At 36.4% G+C, this 15,784-nt stretch overlaps 1 protein-coding gene across 2 annotated transcripts in view; it reads right to left on the reverse strand.

Annotated features, from left to right (window-relative positions):
• The window catches only part of LOC124359810 (beta-1,4-N-acetylgalactosaminyltransferase bre-4-like), a 52,024-nt gene that overhangs the window by 8,881 nt on the left and 27,359 nt on the right, over positions 1-15,784 (reverse strand). For both annotated transcript variants that reach the window (XM_046812855.1, XM_046812856.1), the window contains exons 2-4: positions 7,587-7,649; positions 860-1,026; positions 658-774 (exon numbers count right to left, since the gene is read on the reverse strand). In XM_046812855.1, coding sequence (XP_046668811.1) covers positions 658-774; positions 860-1,003 — 261 coding nt within the window. In that variant the 5' untranslated portion in view covers positions 1,004-1,026; positions 7,587-7,649. The remainder of the gene's footprint in view (positions 1-657; positions 775-859; positions 1,027-7,586; positions 7,650-15,784) is intronic.

A 15,784-nucleotide genomic window follows, 5' to 3' on the forward strand; every position in this document is an offset into this window, starting at 1 on the left:
ATATCATTTACTATAAGGCACCTCATCAAGTCTGGAGGTTCAGTAAGGAGACAGTTTGTGAAAGATACTTGTATAATCAGCTAAAGATTCAAATATACTTAAAATAAAATGAGAATTACATAGGCAAAATCCAACTTTCAGGTTTTAGATATTACATATTTTAGATTATAGTATCATAGATTAAATTATTATCTTAATCTCCTAGAGTGAAGAAAATGGTATCAAGATAAATACTGTAAATCAGCTTCTGATATTTTATGCTATTTATGTAATAAACATTGAAATTTTGATGACAAAGAAAAGAGTGAGTACAATGCCTCGGGGCTGGTTAACGAGACGGATAGGAGTACTTTAAGTATTTATAAACATCCGTATTCCAAGATAAGTGTACTCAATTATCAATATTATGATGTAAATATTTCAATCAGTACTTAATTCTAAAGAAGAGTCCAAGGTCCGATACTGGAAACGTGCCCACAATCTGTCGCAACCATTAGCTGTTAAGCTGGCAATAGTTGGCAATATCTCACAAACATGATAAACTGTTGTTGTTGGAAAACCGAGTTTATTAGATTTATTTTTATATCTATACAATGACGATTGGATTAATCAAACAAATATGAGCATATTCTAATATTAGATCCTTCTAGTACTGACCTGTGTCTGCTGGTGAGGTTGCTGAGGATGTTGCACTCTTCCTGGCATTATCCTCGCCGCCGCCCCTCCTGTCGCAGCACCAGTCGGTCCTATCTGACGTTTCTGAACTAGTGACATCTGCGATAAACAAGATATTCGTGATTTTTCTTGTACATTTCACACTTTTAAGTAATAACATTAAATATTGAAGTCGTTCGGTTACCTCTGAGACAGCGAGAATGCTGAGGGCAGCGATGATGAGCAGGATGCAGAGAAGTGGCAACAGTCTGAGACAACGGCCCCCGCCCCACCACCGTCCCCGTCCACGCCGTGAGATGTGGGGGTTGCGTAGTCTCACCACGCGCATAGCCTCCCTTCTGCATGTCGTCCCTGCAAGAACAGATGGAAGAAAATTTTGATCTGGTTGCAAGAAGAACCAAACATAAATAAGCTAAATAGTTTTCAATGAAATGGAACCTGTTTACACATTAATATGTGAAACTTATATAATATTTTATTTAAATTGCGCACACTATTTTTCTTTGCGTTAGTTGAATATGTTAAGGTCTTTGTACTTTCAAAAATTTTTAATAAATTAAAGCCGAACAAAAATGTCTCTTGCTTAATTATAATTTCCAAATTTATTTTGAAAACCATATGCTTTACCTGGATATTTAGTTTGTTACATTTTAACAACTTATAGTTTGCAAATAAACATTTTCTTTGGAATAAAAATAATCAAAATGCACTATTCCAATAATTATGCAATAATAACAATGATATCAAGTTGGATGAACTGCTGTATGATGCTTCCACGTTATCGACCAAAGTATTATCTCGCTAGGGGTACATTTGGCACGCTGCCCTTTAGGGTTGTAAACTGTGAGCAGTCAATTATAATGTAATTTACATATGCAAAGGTTAACCTCATACGTAACTCGTAGAAATGCTATAAACACTGCATAAATAAATTAAAAAATATTTTAATTTAAGTACTATTAATTACAAATTTAAAATAATATATCCTTACATACGAACATAAGACATAAATCTCTCTATCGGCTCAGTTGGATGAAGAAGGCAAATCTTGAGAAAATTTAAATAATAATAATTTATAATAATGGGATTTACATGTACTAGATATATCGAAAACCATTCAAGATGGAAAAGTAGTTTATACAAGTTTAATCATTGCAGAAAATTCTTTATTTTTGTCATGTTTATAAATTATTAAGTTTTGATTTTTTAAAGATTGCAAAGGTGCCATAATAGAACGAAATGGCGTACCAAGTTGGCCGACAAACTTATTTAGGATAATACAAATAAGATACATTTTTGTACTGTTTCAACTTTTTGAGTTTTTGGGGCTGTTATCATTTTCACGAGCTGCGTCGTATAGCTTATATATATTTTTGACCAGAAGTGGTTTTGGCTCTGAGAGTTGGTGAAGCTATGCAGACATTTTCGGTAAATGCTATCTTAAGGACATGTGCAACAGGCTGATTTTGTAAACTATATCTGACTAAAAGCGAGCGCAGTGAATTGCTCGAGAAGCGGGCTGGGCGTATCCTGGTCGTATATTATAAATTAAAATATTTACTTAATATTTTAATTAATATCGTAAATATTGTAATTTTGCTACATCATCATAAATTAAATAATGTGTTTTGCTACATCAAGACATATTTGATCAAATTTGATATAGTACAAATTTATTTAAATTATTAGCAAATCTAGAAAAACTTCTAAAACATTATGAGTAAAAAAGAACAATGAAAGAGGCCAACTTTTAATTCTTTAACATATGCAAAACAATATGTAATAAGTTAACAGAATTTGTATTATGTCATTTAAACTGTTGTAAAATACCCTCCTGACACAGAATAGCTGCCCCAAACCGCCATGGGCAAGCAATACGCGAGACAACTGTGGCCCAAGTTGTCGATATACAGCCAATCGGCCTTCTCTTCTCCCCCTTCTCCACCCACCGCACCAGCATACACTCAATCTCGTTATCGAGTGGAACTGCTGTCAATTTGTTAAATAAATACCCTCCTGACACAGAATATCTGCCCCAAACCGCCGCGGGCAAGCAATACGCGAGACAACTGTGGCCCAAGTTGTCGATATACAGCCAATCGGCCTTTTCTTCTCCCCTTCTCCACCCACCGCACCAGCATACATACACTCAATCTCGTTTTCGAGTGGCACTGCTGTCAATTTGATAAATAAATACCCTCCTGACACAGAATATCTGCCCCAAACCGCCGCAGGCAAGCAATACGCGAGACAACTGTGGTCCAAGTTGTCGATATACAGCCAATCGGCCTTCTCTTCTCCCCCTTCTCCACCCACCGCACCAGCATACACTCAATCTCGTTATCGAGTGGCACTGCTGTCAATTTGATAAATAAATACCCTCCTGACACAGAATATCTGCCCCAAACCGCCATGGGCAAGCAATACGCGAGACAACTGTGGCCCAAGTTGTCGATATATAGCCAATCGGCCTTCTCTTTTCCCCCTTCTCCACCCACCGCACCAGCATACACTCAATCTCGTTATCGAGTGGAAACTGCTGTCAATTTGTTAAATAAATACCCTCCTGACACAGAATATCTGCCCCAAACCGCCATGGGCAAGCAATACGCGAGACAACTGTGGCCCAAGTTGTCGATATACAGCCAATCGGCCTTCTCTTCTCCCCCTCTCCACCCACCACACCAGCATACACTCAATCTCGTTATAGAGTGGCACTGCTGTCAATTTCGATAAATAAATACCCTCCTGACACAGAATATCTGCCCCAAACCGCCGCGGGCAAGCAATACGCGAGACAACTGTGGCCCAAGTTGTCGATATACAGCCAATCGGCCCAAGTGGAACTGCTGTCAATTTGATAAATAAATACCCTCCTCTATCTACGGGCCAATACGCGAGACAACTGTCTCTACAGCCAATCTCCACCCACCGCACCAGCATACACTCAATCTCGTTATCGAGTGGCACTGCTGTCAATTTGATAAATAAATACCCTCCTGACACAGAATATCTGCCCCAAACCGCCGCGGGCAAGCAATACGCGAGACAACTGTGGCCTAAGTTGTCGATATACAGCCAATCGGCCTTCTCTTCTCCCCTTCTCCACCCACCGCACCAGCATACACTCAATCTCGTTATCGAGTGGAACTGCTGTCAATTTGATAAATAAATACCCTCCTGACACAGAATATCTGCCCCAAACCGCCGCGGGCAAGCAATACGCGAGACAACTGTGGCCCAAGTTGTCGATATACAGCCAATCGGCCTTCTCTTCTCCCCTTCTCCACCCACCGCACCAGCATACACTCAATCTCGTTATCGAGTGGCACTGCTGTCAATTTGATAAATAAATACCCTCCTGACACAGAATATCTGCCCCAAACCGCCGCGGGCAAGCAATACGCGAGACAACTGTGGCCTAAGTTGTCGATATACAGCCAATCGGCCTTCTCTTCTCCCCTTCTCCACCCACCGCACCAGCATACACTCAATCTCGTTATCGAGTGGCACTGCTGTCAATTTGATAAATAAATACCCTCCTGACACAGAACATCTGACAACATGGGATCACCTTATTAATACATCATATCAATATGTTATGTGTTAATCTTTATACCTGTAACTAGAGCGATTAGTCTTTGATTTGTTTAATGATGCAAAAACGAGACATTATAAATATGTGTGCTCTGACTGAATACAAAAATAGCACACTTCATCCTGCTTACTGATGGACAAGCACACATTCATCCAGAAAACATCACATTGACAAAACAGCAAGTGTGTCAGCCTATTGAGAGATTGATTTCAATAACGCTCAGCCAATTTCCATTGTTGGACATGCATCATCATAGAACTCGTTCTTGTACTATGTAAAAATGAAGTTTCATGCAAAATTAAATGTATAGATGAAATCTATATATCTATAAATCTAGATATCTTGACACATTCACAGTTTTGTTCAGTAAGTTAGGTTTTATAGCATTGTTCAGATTTAAGATTTCGGTAACGTAGCGAGGGTATTACGACGCAGGAATCCATTATATATTATTTTTTTTCTGTGAATGAAAATCTTATATAATTTTACAAATATTCTTACAAACTTGATTTATTCTGCTATTATTTCGTTGCCACCATGTTTATCCATAATATCAATGTAAAAATAATCGGTGACATTCGGCCAAATCCCTTGGGGTGACAGGCACCATCATTGAAGTCATTGTTGCCAATACAGAAATGAAGCTTAATGCTAATGTTCAAGTCTATGTATTAGTTCGTTTTAGATATAGCGTGGGGGCAGACGAATAGATAACCAGATAGAAATTATTTTACTCCAGCCCCACAATTTCAAATCTTCCCTAACATTCAGCCAATAATAATATGATATAATAGTTATCTCATCGTTAGACAATCTGATGAAGAGTCCAAAATTTGCATTTTAAGAATCGGTATGTGATTAGCTGGATTCTAATTTAACGTTTTTATGTTATAGGATAGTTTGTTTTTGATCGAAAGGTTATAGAGACTCGATATTTAGTAATTACTAATTAAAACTCGTTTTTTTGTTCTTTCAACTCAAAAAGATAAAAAAATGCACTTATTCCTAAACAACCTTTGTGCTGCTCACGGAGTGACTGGATTTTCTGAATTGGTAAGTTTGGGATAGGGAGATCCTTCATGTCGAGTTCCATGAGGAAAGATTTTGGGCATTAATCACAGTCATGTCTCCCTGGAAGAAGGAGAGGCCAGCTCTGAACCAGCCTTTCTTACTCTAAGCGATTAGGGATGGCACGCTCTTATGTCTAGGCTAGTAACAGCCATTAACCCCTAGGGAGCCCCACCAACTCCAACAGTACCTATCGCTGTAGACTAGACCTATCGATCTCTACCTTTCTACTTAAATATATCTACATTTATAGTTAGTGATGTGCTGCTCCTAGACATACACAAGGTTGCCCAGATTTATATGACCCATTGGCTTTTGCAAGACCAGCAAGAAATTACCTCTACTAGCGCTAGTTACAAACCATTCAGTTCCTTAGAAATTCTCATGGAGAGAAAGTTTAAAAGAGTGGTGTTTTGTTAATAAATGTTTGTTGGCCTTTCTTTGTTCACTTACGATGCGCCAATGGTTATTCAGACAAACTCTATGTTCTGAATTACTGATTGTGTTTCTGTGTTATTACAATTGCCCATAGTTATATTATTGGGACACAAGGGAACTCTAGAAATTGCTTCAGTTCTTGGGTTCATATCGCTTTGAGGTTACTTCCTGTAAACTATAATTGTTTGCTGAAGTGCTAACTCAAATAATATTGTCTCAGGTTCAAGTGGCGAAAGATCGGCTTCATCAAATGCTGTGGATAGACCTGTAATTGATGCATTTCCATCTGCCACAAAATGTAATCGACTTCCGACAAGTTACTGCTGTTCCCGGTTTTGCGCATTACTATCCTCATTACATTACCTTCCTCACCAATTGCTACCTAGGTAAAATCATTCGACTACATTTTATTTTCTCGGAAGAAAGTGATTTGTTAGGATGGAAAGTGTTGGTTGTAACCTACATAATGGGGAAAGAGGGGAGGTGGGAATTCAATCGAAGGATTGTGTGGGCGGAAGCTTGTGCTTAGTAAATTTCACAATCCATCCAAAGCATTGAGCGTGTGCGTCATGAAACATAGTTACACTAATTCGAGATGAGTGGTGTGCCTTATAAATAGTCCTTCCATAAAAACAGGTACTGCGGTTTTTGGCGTTGCATCCGTTATGGTACCCCTCAGTGCTTTAATCCGGAAGCATATTTTTTTAATTACATCAAGTCCATAATGGAAGGGGTCATTAGGATGCAAATAAAACAACTCTTTGTAACTAATAAACCATTTTTCGAAAATCTTTTTTCAATTGAACCTTATATTATTCAGATGTAAATCCGAAAACCAACAAATCTAACTTCAACTTAGCAACAGTTTTTCTTAAATACTGTGAAATCTAAAAATAACCTGCAATGCTTATGGATAAGGTCCTCTAGAATAAGATATTGCAAAGTTCTATTTGCTATAAAGTTGACTGTGGCTTACAAATAAAAAAGATATTTAGAAACATTTTCATTTAAAAAACATTAATTAAAAGAAATTACACTAGAAAATGTAATAAAGGAAAATTAACAAAGAAAAAATAAAATTAATCTCAAATTTCCCAGAAAATATCTGATATAGGTAATCAATTAAAATTTTAAATTAGAGTTTTTTTCCAGAAAGTCCTTATATTTTAAGAAAATAAACTGGTAAACTATAAAGATACAATTTTTAAACTAAAATATTTTCTTAAATACTGAATAAAAAGTGAAACTAAATACGAGATAATCTTAAATCGATATCCTAAACAAACGCTATTTGATAACTACTCTAAACAAATATTTAACGTTGATAAAAGAACATTTTTATACGAAATACCTGTCAGGGATCACTTAACTTAATGCAGCAACTGCCTGGTGTTAATTTTGGTGGTGTTGCCTGGTGGTGTATAAACCCCTCTTTATTTAGATAGTTTTTACTAAAGTTTCCGTCTTCGATACATGAGGTAATCCAGGGTGAATATGTATTGTTCATAATACAGGTGTTTACAGATTTGTATGTAATGAATGTTTGTTTTATTTATTATTTTATCATAATGCAGTGGGTTTGTTTTAAGACTTTGTGTTTGATACGTTTTCAGTGGTCTGTACTTAAAATTATTACTAAATTTAATTCAATAATATTACATATCTTAAACAATATAAGAAATCATCAAATATTAAGATTTTGTTTTTGAGACTACTGAAAATCCTTGTATTTAGCCTTAAATTCTCTTCTTACTGGCAAACATAGTTAATTATAACTTTAGAGTAATACACCAGTTTGAGAACTTACCCGTGGTTATCCTTCTGCGGTGTTTGGCCGTGCTGTGACTTCATTAAAGTCTCTACCCCATCCCTGCAACATCGTGTGATCATGTTGGCAATAGTTCCTGGCAGAAAATCAAGTCATCTCAATATAAATAGGATAATGTATTGGTCTGATTGTCAACATTATTCAGGTACTCTACAAAAAGTATTTGTTTATATTTTGAATATATTAACCCTTTTGAACAACGCTTCAATTCAATAATTCTTTATTGTCATTATTTAACAAGTATACAAAATTGTATGACATGCATCACTAATCCTATTCTTCAGCCAATAAGCTTCGTCATGTATAAAACATTAAAAATTAAAATTAAATTAACATTTCAAATAAGTAACAGTAATAGTAATAATAATAAAAATACATCCAATAAATAACTGCACATATACACATATTATAAAATCTGTCATATTAACTCAGTCGCACACGCTTCAGCTCCCCACATCTAGCAGCTCTGACAACGTTGGTTGCCGAGTTCCAGGAACTCGCCCACGGAATAAAATGTGTTTTCTATGAAATATTGTTTCAACGCCTTTTTGAATTTTGATTGATTTGTGATAGATTTGATATTTTCTGGTAAACAATTAATATATTAAATCTGACACCCGTCTGAGATGTGAGATGGCCATGAAGCCGTAGTCTGTGTTGAGCAACTCTGTAGTTTTCTCCAGCTCTTGTATTATAGCCATGGACATCCCTACCTTGCACCAACGTACACCTGAAACGACAGAACATGCTCGTCTCAAGCACGTACAGCGCATGTCATTGCGCAGGCAATGTCAGTAATTTAAGCTCCTTAAAGGATTCTCTACATGACTCTCGGGAAAGTTAAGTTATTGATTATGTGAACAGATTTCTTTTTGTAATATAAATTAATCTTTGAAAATACGAATTTGGACAAGTACCCCACAGTGTAATTCCATAATATATGTGGAAAAATTAGTCCATAGTAGGCAATTCTCAATAAGGGCTTAGGACAATGATATGATAATTGTCTTAGCAAATATATATTAGACGAAATTCTTTTACAAATATTTTCAATATGCGTACTCCAGGACAGACAACAATCTATGTTGATTCCGAGGAATTAAGTTGTATATATTTCGATCAATGATTTTTCACCAATCATTACCGATGGTGAGGATCATGTAGGTTGATTTGGATTCGTTGGTTACTAAATTCATTTCTTGAAGATACTGAATACAACTATTTATTTCCGTGTAGGCTGATAATTCTACTAGGGATTTTGTTTTAGCCTTGAAGGTGAGGCTTGTATCATCGGCATACTGCACAAGATTACCGGTATGTACAACATCTTTAACGTCATTTACGTATAGCAAAAATAAAATAGGTTCAAGGATTGAACCTTGTGGAACCCCATACTTTAACTTGGATAACTGGGACAATTCGCTATACATTGTCGCGAACGCTGTTATGTCTTGTTCTTTTAAAGGATTGAATAATGTATAGCTTATTACAGCTATAGGTAAACTAGTCCATTTGGCCTCAGGTTAGTTCTCACTGTTTGGTCGTTCAGTACAGACAATATTTAGCCTGTATGATTTATTGAGGTTTAAACAATTAGTGATTTTCTTTGTTTGATGTTTGAATTTAACAATAAAAGAGTTGCGAAGGAAACATGATTTCCCATCGTTCAGTGATTAAACACTAAATAGAACTTAAATACTTAAATAGTGTTACTGATTTTTTTTGTATTAATTGTAGGTATGCGTTAGTTTGTTTATCCATCTGAAAAAGAGATCAGATTGCATTTATCGAAACGTCGTTTTACTGTCTTGTATCACTAAACTATATCGAGCGTCTGGAAAAATCCTGTTTTTCCTTCACAATCTTCCATCGTGAAAAAAAATAATCAAGGTTCAGTGGCACAGCCCTAGCGCCACAATTCAGAACTAACTGAATAACTCCCTAAGCTATTCTATCCTGTGCAAAAATATGTATCAGTGAGTTACGTTGTGAAGGATAATGTGAATATTCGTCTACGAAAACGGAGGATATGGAAACACACTTAGCTAGATTTACACGAGAGGTGAGCAGGAGACTCCCCTCGTATATGCTAAGCGTTGATTGACATATACTCTTACCGACATCACTTTGATAATTAACAGAAACCGAGTTTATGCAATTTGGTATCGATTGGATTACCTCATCAATATTACTCTGACGACAGATATGAAGTATTTCCAATATAACGTTGCTTGGTTACGCAAACGCCAAATTGATTGAGACCCCAAAGCATCCCTCTCCTCCGCACTCAGCAATAAACCCTCTCTACAGCTTTTAGTAAATGATCCATTAACGGCGCGGCGTGTAGTAAAGTTTATTTACTTCATCTAATTCCATGTTAAATCGACACATCCAGTCGCGTAATGAGCTTCAGTACAGCACGTGTGTGATAACGTGATAATGAATTCATCAATGACATTGGCCAGATGAAGAGATCTAAGTAGCGTAATTTATAATCAAAAGTTTAGTGGGCATTTGCAGTGACAAACGAATTATGCCTTTGTAAATAAACTATGCATATTCTTATACGTGAAACACAACCTTAGCATAGTATTAATACAATAATGATTGGTAACAACCTAATTAGTTAATCACTTAAGTACCATATAAACACACACACACACACACACACACACACACACACACACACACACACACACACACACACACACACACACACAGTATCACTATCACTTTATGAAAGATTAAATAATGAAGTTTTTTAGATTTAGTGGATTTATTAATAATAACTTGAAAGTAAATACGAAAGAATAATGCTTTCATCCAGACCTAAAGATTAGTCTTGTATATCACTGATTAAAATATCAAAGGAACAGTATATGTTTACTGGGAGAGGAGTTAAAACGTGACGTACCGCTACGTCAATAATCTTAAAAGGTTCTTTAAATTGTTTGTAATTGTAATGTCACTGGAATTATTTTGCTTTTAGTTTTAATATTGTTTGAATAATTGAGTAACCGACTTTCGTACAGCAAACCTTATAACTTCGAAGTTATTCTATATAATTCCAAGTCACTATACCTAATAAACTATGTAAAAAATTACATTTCCTATTTTGAACGTACAAATTAATAGAAGATAACTATAGTTTCAGCTGCTATTAAAATATTATAACACTTTTTGGAAGGATTACTTGTTACAAAGGCAGTACTTATAGAAGCTACAGTCATCCTATTGTGTCGAGTAAAGGTATTAAGTACAGGCCACAAGGTGCGTTATTGCTGGTCTTCTGTCTCCCTTATGTATACAGTCCGGGCCTAATCTCTCTAAAGCGTCTTTATATTGTTCCTCCGATATATCAGACTAAATGTTCTTAGAGACCATTGTCTTTTTAAAAAACAAAGAAAATGCAGATTATGGTATTTACAATAGTGAGATTACTTTTTATTTATTGGAAATAATACAGATTTGTAATTATGCTTATGTACAGTTCATTACTTTACATGAAAATTAGGCTTATTTTTTCTGTGGTATTATTTATATAGATAAAATAACAAACATGAAATAATTTGTTAGTTTTGGGAGAAATTTCTCAGAGCATAAACTTTTTTATTGTATTTTGTATTTAGTGGCTTAAGATACTTCAACACTTAGTATCACAACAAAAGAATATATAAGATTTTCATGAAAAGAGCTGTGATAAAATTCATTACTCGCTGATTTTTTTAACACTTACTACCTTCTTTATGTGTTCTAGAAAGTGTAAAAAATATTGTAACTATTGAATAGAACAAAATAAAAAAATTGTCTTAATTGAACCTGAGTTCGTTCTTTTGATTTTCCAATGTTCATTGCAAACACTGGGCAAATAAATAATGTAGACCTATATACTACTGGCATATTCGTGGATAAAAAAAACAAAAAAAAAAAAACAAATAGAATGTTCTAATTTCAAGGGAACAAGCGGAGTTCCAATGAATGCTACTAGATATATAGAGGAATTGATAATTAGTATTGAAATCGTTCATGACTGTTACCACCTGGACGACCCAGCAACGAGCATGCCAACGTATTCATGCCGCCGGCTCTGCGGAGGTCTTGGTCATGACGTCATTTTGTGGAAACTGAGATCTCTACTACACTGACGCTCAGGGAAATATTAAGGTTACTGTTACCTGTTGTAGTGTTAGTATTTAAGGACTGTGTGATTAACTAACATTATTGTTCGTCAACACAATATGTTGTAAAACAATGTAATATCCTAAACAATCAATAAGCTATGACATATATAGTTTATTCATATATAGTGTCTATATATGACATATATAGACACCTGGGGATGACTTGTCTTGAGTAAGACGTGGTACAGTCCGGCTCCGTATTTTAGTTAATTTTTGGTGGTAAACTCGTTAATTTCTAACGCAAATCTTACACAATTGTATTCGTTATATTTTTTCCTATTCATTACAAGTAATATTTTCCAATTCTTAATCTTTTTGTTCCTATTCTTACGATAAACCGATCATTATTTCATGTTCCGTTCTCCGCCTCATCAAGATCAGGTTCAAAGGGCAAACCGGTTCTCTTATCTGCAACTGATAAGCCCGTACTCCAGCGCTCGCTCTCCGCTTCTTCTGCATCGAGTCCTACTAAATCGATAATGCCAGCTGATAACAAGCCCTCCAACACATTTGACGCTGCATTCGTAGAGAAGTGTGTTAACAACTACCTGTCAGGCGGTGAGGGATTGAGAGCGCTCTTTGCCAAGCTCACCGAAGAAGTCAAGTCTGCCGTCGAGTCTGCAGTGACGAATGCCCTCGCCAACATGCAAAAAGAGGTTAAGAAGTTGCAGGATGAGGTGATCATCCTAACAAGGCGTGTGGGTGTGCTTGATGAGAGGCTGGGAGAGAGGTTAGATGAGCTGGAGCAATACCAGCGCAGAAACAACATCCGGATATTCTGCGTAGAGTAGAAGACCGCTGAAGACAGAGACCAGCTTGTGATCGACTTCTGCCGTGACCGACTATGTCTGGAGATGACCCGAGAGCAGTTGAGTCGCAGCCACCGCGTCGGGAGATCTCAGCCTGGACCAGCACCTGACGGCCGTAAGAGGAGTCGTGCCATTATTGTTCAATTCTGCAGCTACAGGGACCGGCGGAAGGTCTTTGAATCCAAGAAACGACTTAAGGGATCTGGCGTTACAATCAGAGAAGATCTGACGGTCCGGCGGACGGAGGTATTGCGACAGGCGACGGCGCGTTTCGGGGACAGAAGCACTTGGACCCAGGATGGACGCGTGATGTGGGTCGACCATCAGGGCGCTCGGGGTGTGGCGACGAGACTGGCGGACCTTCCTGTGGCGAAGATTGGACTGGCTACACCTATCAGCTAAGACTCTGCTTTTACTTTTAATATTCACAATTATTTTGAAATTGTTTTATATTATTAAAATATGTTTTACTATTATATATTTTAGTCTCTGAAACTTGGCTTAAATCCCATATAACTGACAAGAGCGTTGAGCTTCACGGGTACAATATTTATAGAAACGATCGCACTTTGAAGGGAGGTGGTGGAGTAGCCGCTTTTGTAAAATCTCATCTTCCTGTATCTGTCCTTTACTCTTCCGATAACTCCAGGTTAGGGTGTCCTGAGTACATGATTATCGATATTAGTTGTAATGGAATACACGTTTTAGTGGCTGTGTGCTACAGGGCACCTGGCCTGGATTTTCATGTGGAATTCGAACACTCACTTATCAATTTTATGGCTCCTTACCGACATGTCATTGTAATGGGGGACTTTAACTGCAATTTACTGGGAATTGATAACTACGACAAGACCAACTTGACTAACCTCTTCCGTTCCTGTAATTTAACTATTCTTCCACTAAACGCCACTCACCACACAGCTACTGCCGATACACTGCTGGGTGTTATGGCGGTTGCTGACCCGGATCGCGTTGTGCATCATGGACAATGCCCTGCCCCTGGCCTTTCTCGATATGACCTCATCTTCTGTGTTTACAGACTATCTATCCCTAAGGCGAGCCCCAAATTCGTATCCTTCAGAAATTACAAATATATTGATTTAGATGCTCTTCTCAATGATGCGTGGGCTTTACCTTGGAATGATGTAATTCTAGCCCCTACTGTTGATCTTATGGTCCATAAATTTAGCTCTTTTGTTTCTTCACTTTGTGACCAGCACGCTCCACTGGTGACGAGGAGGGATACTAGGCGGCCAGCTCCCTGGATCCACAGATGTCATACGTATTTTGTAGGCTCAGAGAGATTCTGCATTTCGTAAAGCAAAACGAACTAAGTCACCTGCTGATTGGCTAATATATAAAAGGCTAAGGAACAGAGCCAAGCAACAATTTCGCAATGACAAAATAAGATTTTACTATCTTCAATTTTCTGTTCAACAATCAACAAAATCGTTATGGAAAAAATTAAAAGAGCTTGGCCTACAATACATTACTTTAAATCCTGTAGTGACATTTATTTACCTTTTGATTACATTTATTCGGAGTGACAAAAGAACTTGTTTGTACCTCTTCTGCATTCAGGGCAGTTACTTTAAAGAACTATATATTTAACATACAAAGTTGTCTAGACTCAAACTAGGTTTTACTGCCTTAAAAGGTTCGTAGGTATTAGAAGTAGATAGCACCTTACATAGTTTTATCGTTAAACAATAGACAATAAGGAGTGAATATTGTAGAAGGGATCAACAGTTCTCTTTATGAGACAACAAAGCATATGTAGGTGGAGATATAGAAAAAGACTTCATGTAGCTGGTGGTTTGAGCCATTTGGTATCTCCCATATGGGACTGCAAGGAAGCTAATGAGTAATGGTCTCCTTGGCCAGAGCCTGTTTGAAGTGCTCCTTCAGTCAAACACTCTTGGGTAGGATATTTGAGTAAGGTATGGCACTTAAACGCCTGCTGTATTCAGTACATCTTGGTTGTAGCTTCAAAGGAACAATTTTGAACTTAATTCGACTTAAGATCTTACAATTAGTCGCACAATCATGGGAGATATTTTTTATTAAAGATATAATTAATATATATTATGCTAAAGTGTTTAATGTTTTTATAGTTTATTCAAGGGAAACTATCAAAACATTTTTGTACTTCATCATTTAAATAAAAAATTACGTAGCAGAAACCAAAAAAGACAAAAAGATGTATGAATTATATTATTAATATGAGACATCTTATATCATGCTTTTCAATAATGAAGTATAAAATCCTTAACATTTTTCTTAGGGAGAAAACTTAGGGTACTCTTTCTACAGCTACCTCTTAACCAAAATTTGAAAACAAACATATGTTCCATTTATACAAGGGATACTTGTACGCGTATCTTATCAGCTTGGAGTAAAGATACATCATGAATAGTAGTTGAATTTAAAAGTACTAATGTACTCTCATGTTTATTAAACTCAAAACTAATGTTGTGTTACATTCTTATAGTGCAGACTTCTTCAGTTATTAATACTTTTGTTAGTTAGTAATGGTAATGTACGTACATTATGTCTCGGATGATAAGTCAAAGCTATCTGCACTAAGATCTCTGTGACATATGCCTGAAAGATTACGAATGCAACTAATTAAACTCAGGTAAAAATCAGGTTGCTTGCAGTTCTCCGAGGCAAGAATATCAACTGGAATAATTGGAATATATTACCACTGGCATTGCATCCATCCGTCTCATATGTGGTATTACAGTGAATTACGTCTGGGCGAAATGTCAATAGCAGTGGCCTCCTTATTTATAAACCTCTGGTATCTTTGTTTGACATGTTTTGAATTTTGTTGTTTGGTTAATGTTTCTCCTCACTGACGAAAACTAAACAGTGAAAAAGTAAACTATTTATTAACACTGCAATTTATACAGTAAATAGTGTTATTGGGAAATTACCAATCAACACAGTTTATAGTATGTAACCAAATAATTAATTAATAATTCCTTCTTAGAAAATATTATGAATATCTAATAATAAAACAATACAGGTTTATATCATATAATGCTATTCTGGAAATATGTTCTTTGTATTATATAATACAATATATAATAAAGAGTATTATTTTATGTTCTTGATTTGTTTCTCATGTGTTTTTTTTCTTTTAACGCTCACTACTTACGTTGCAGACGAAATTGATTAGCTT

The sequence above is a fragment of the Homalodisca vitripennis genome, chromosome 4 (genome assembly GCF_021130785.1).
Source record: "Homalodisca vitripennis isolate AUS2020 chromosome 4, UT_GWSS_2.1, whole genome shotgun sequence".
In the NCBI taxonomy this organism is placed as follows: domain Eukaryota; kingdom Metazoa; phylum Arthropoda; class Insecta; order Hemiptera; family Cicadellidae; genus Homalodisca; species Homalodisca vitripennis.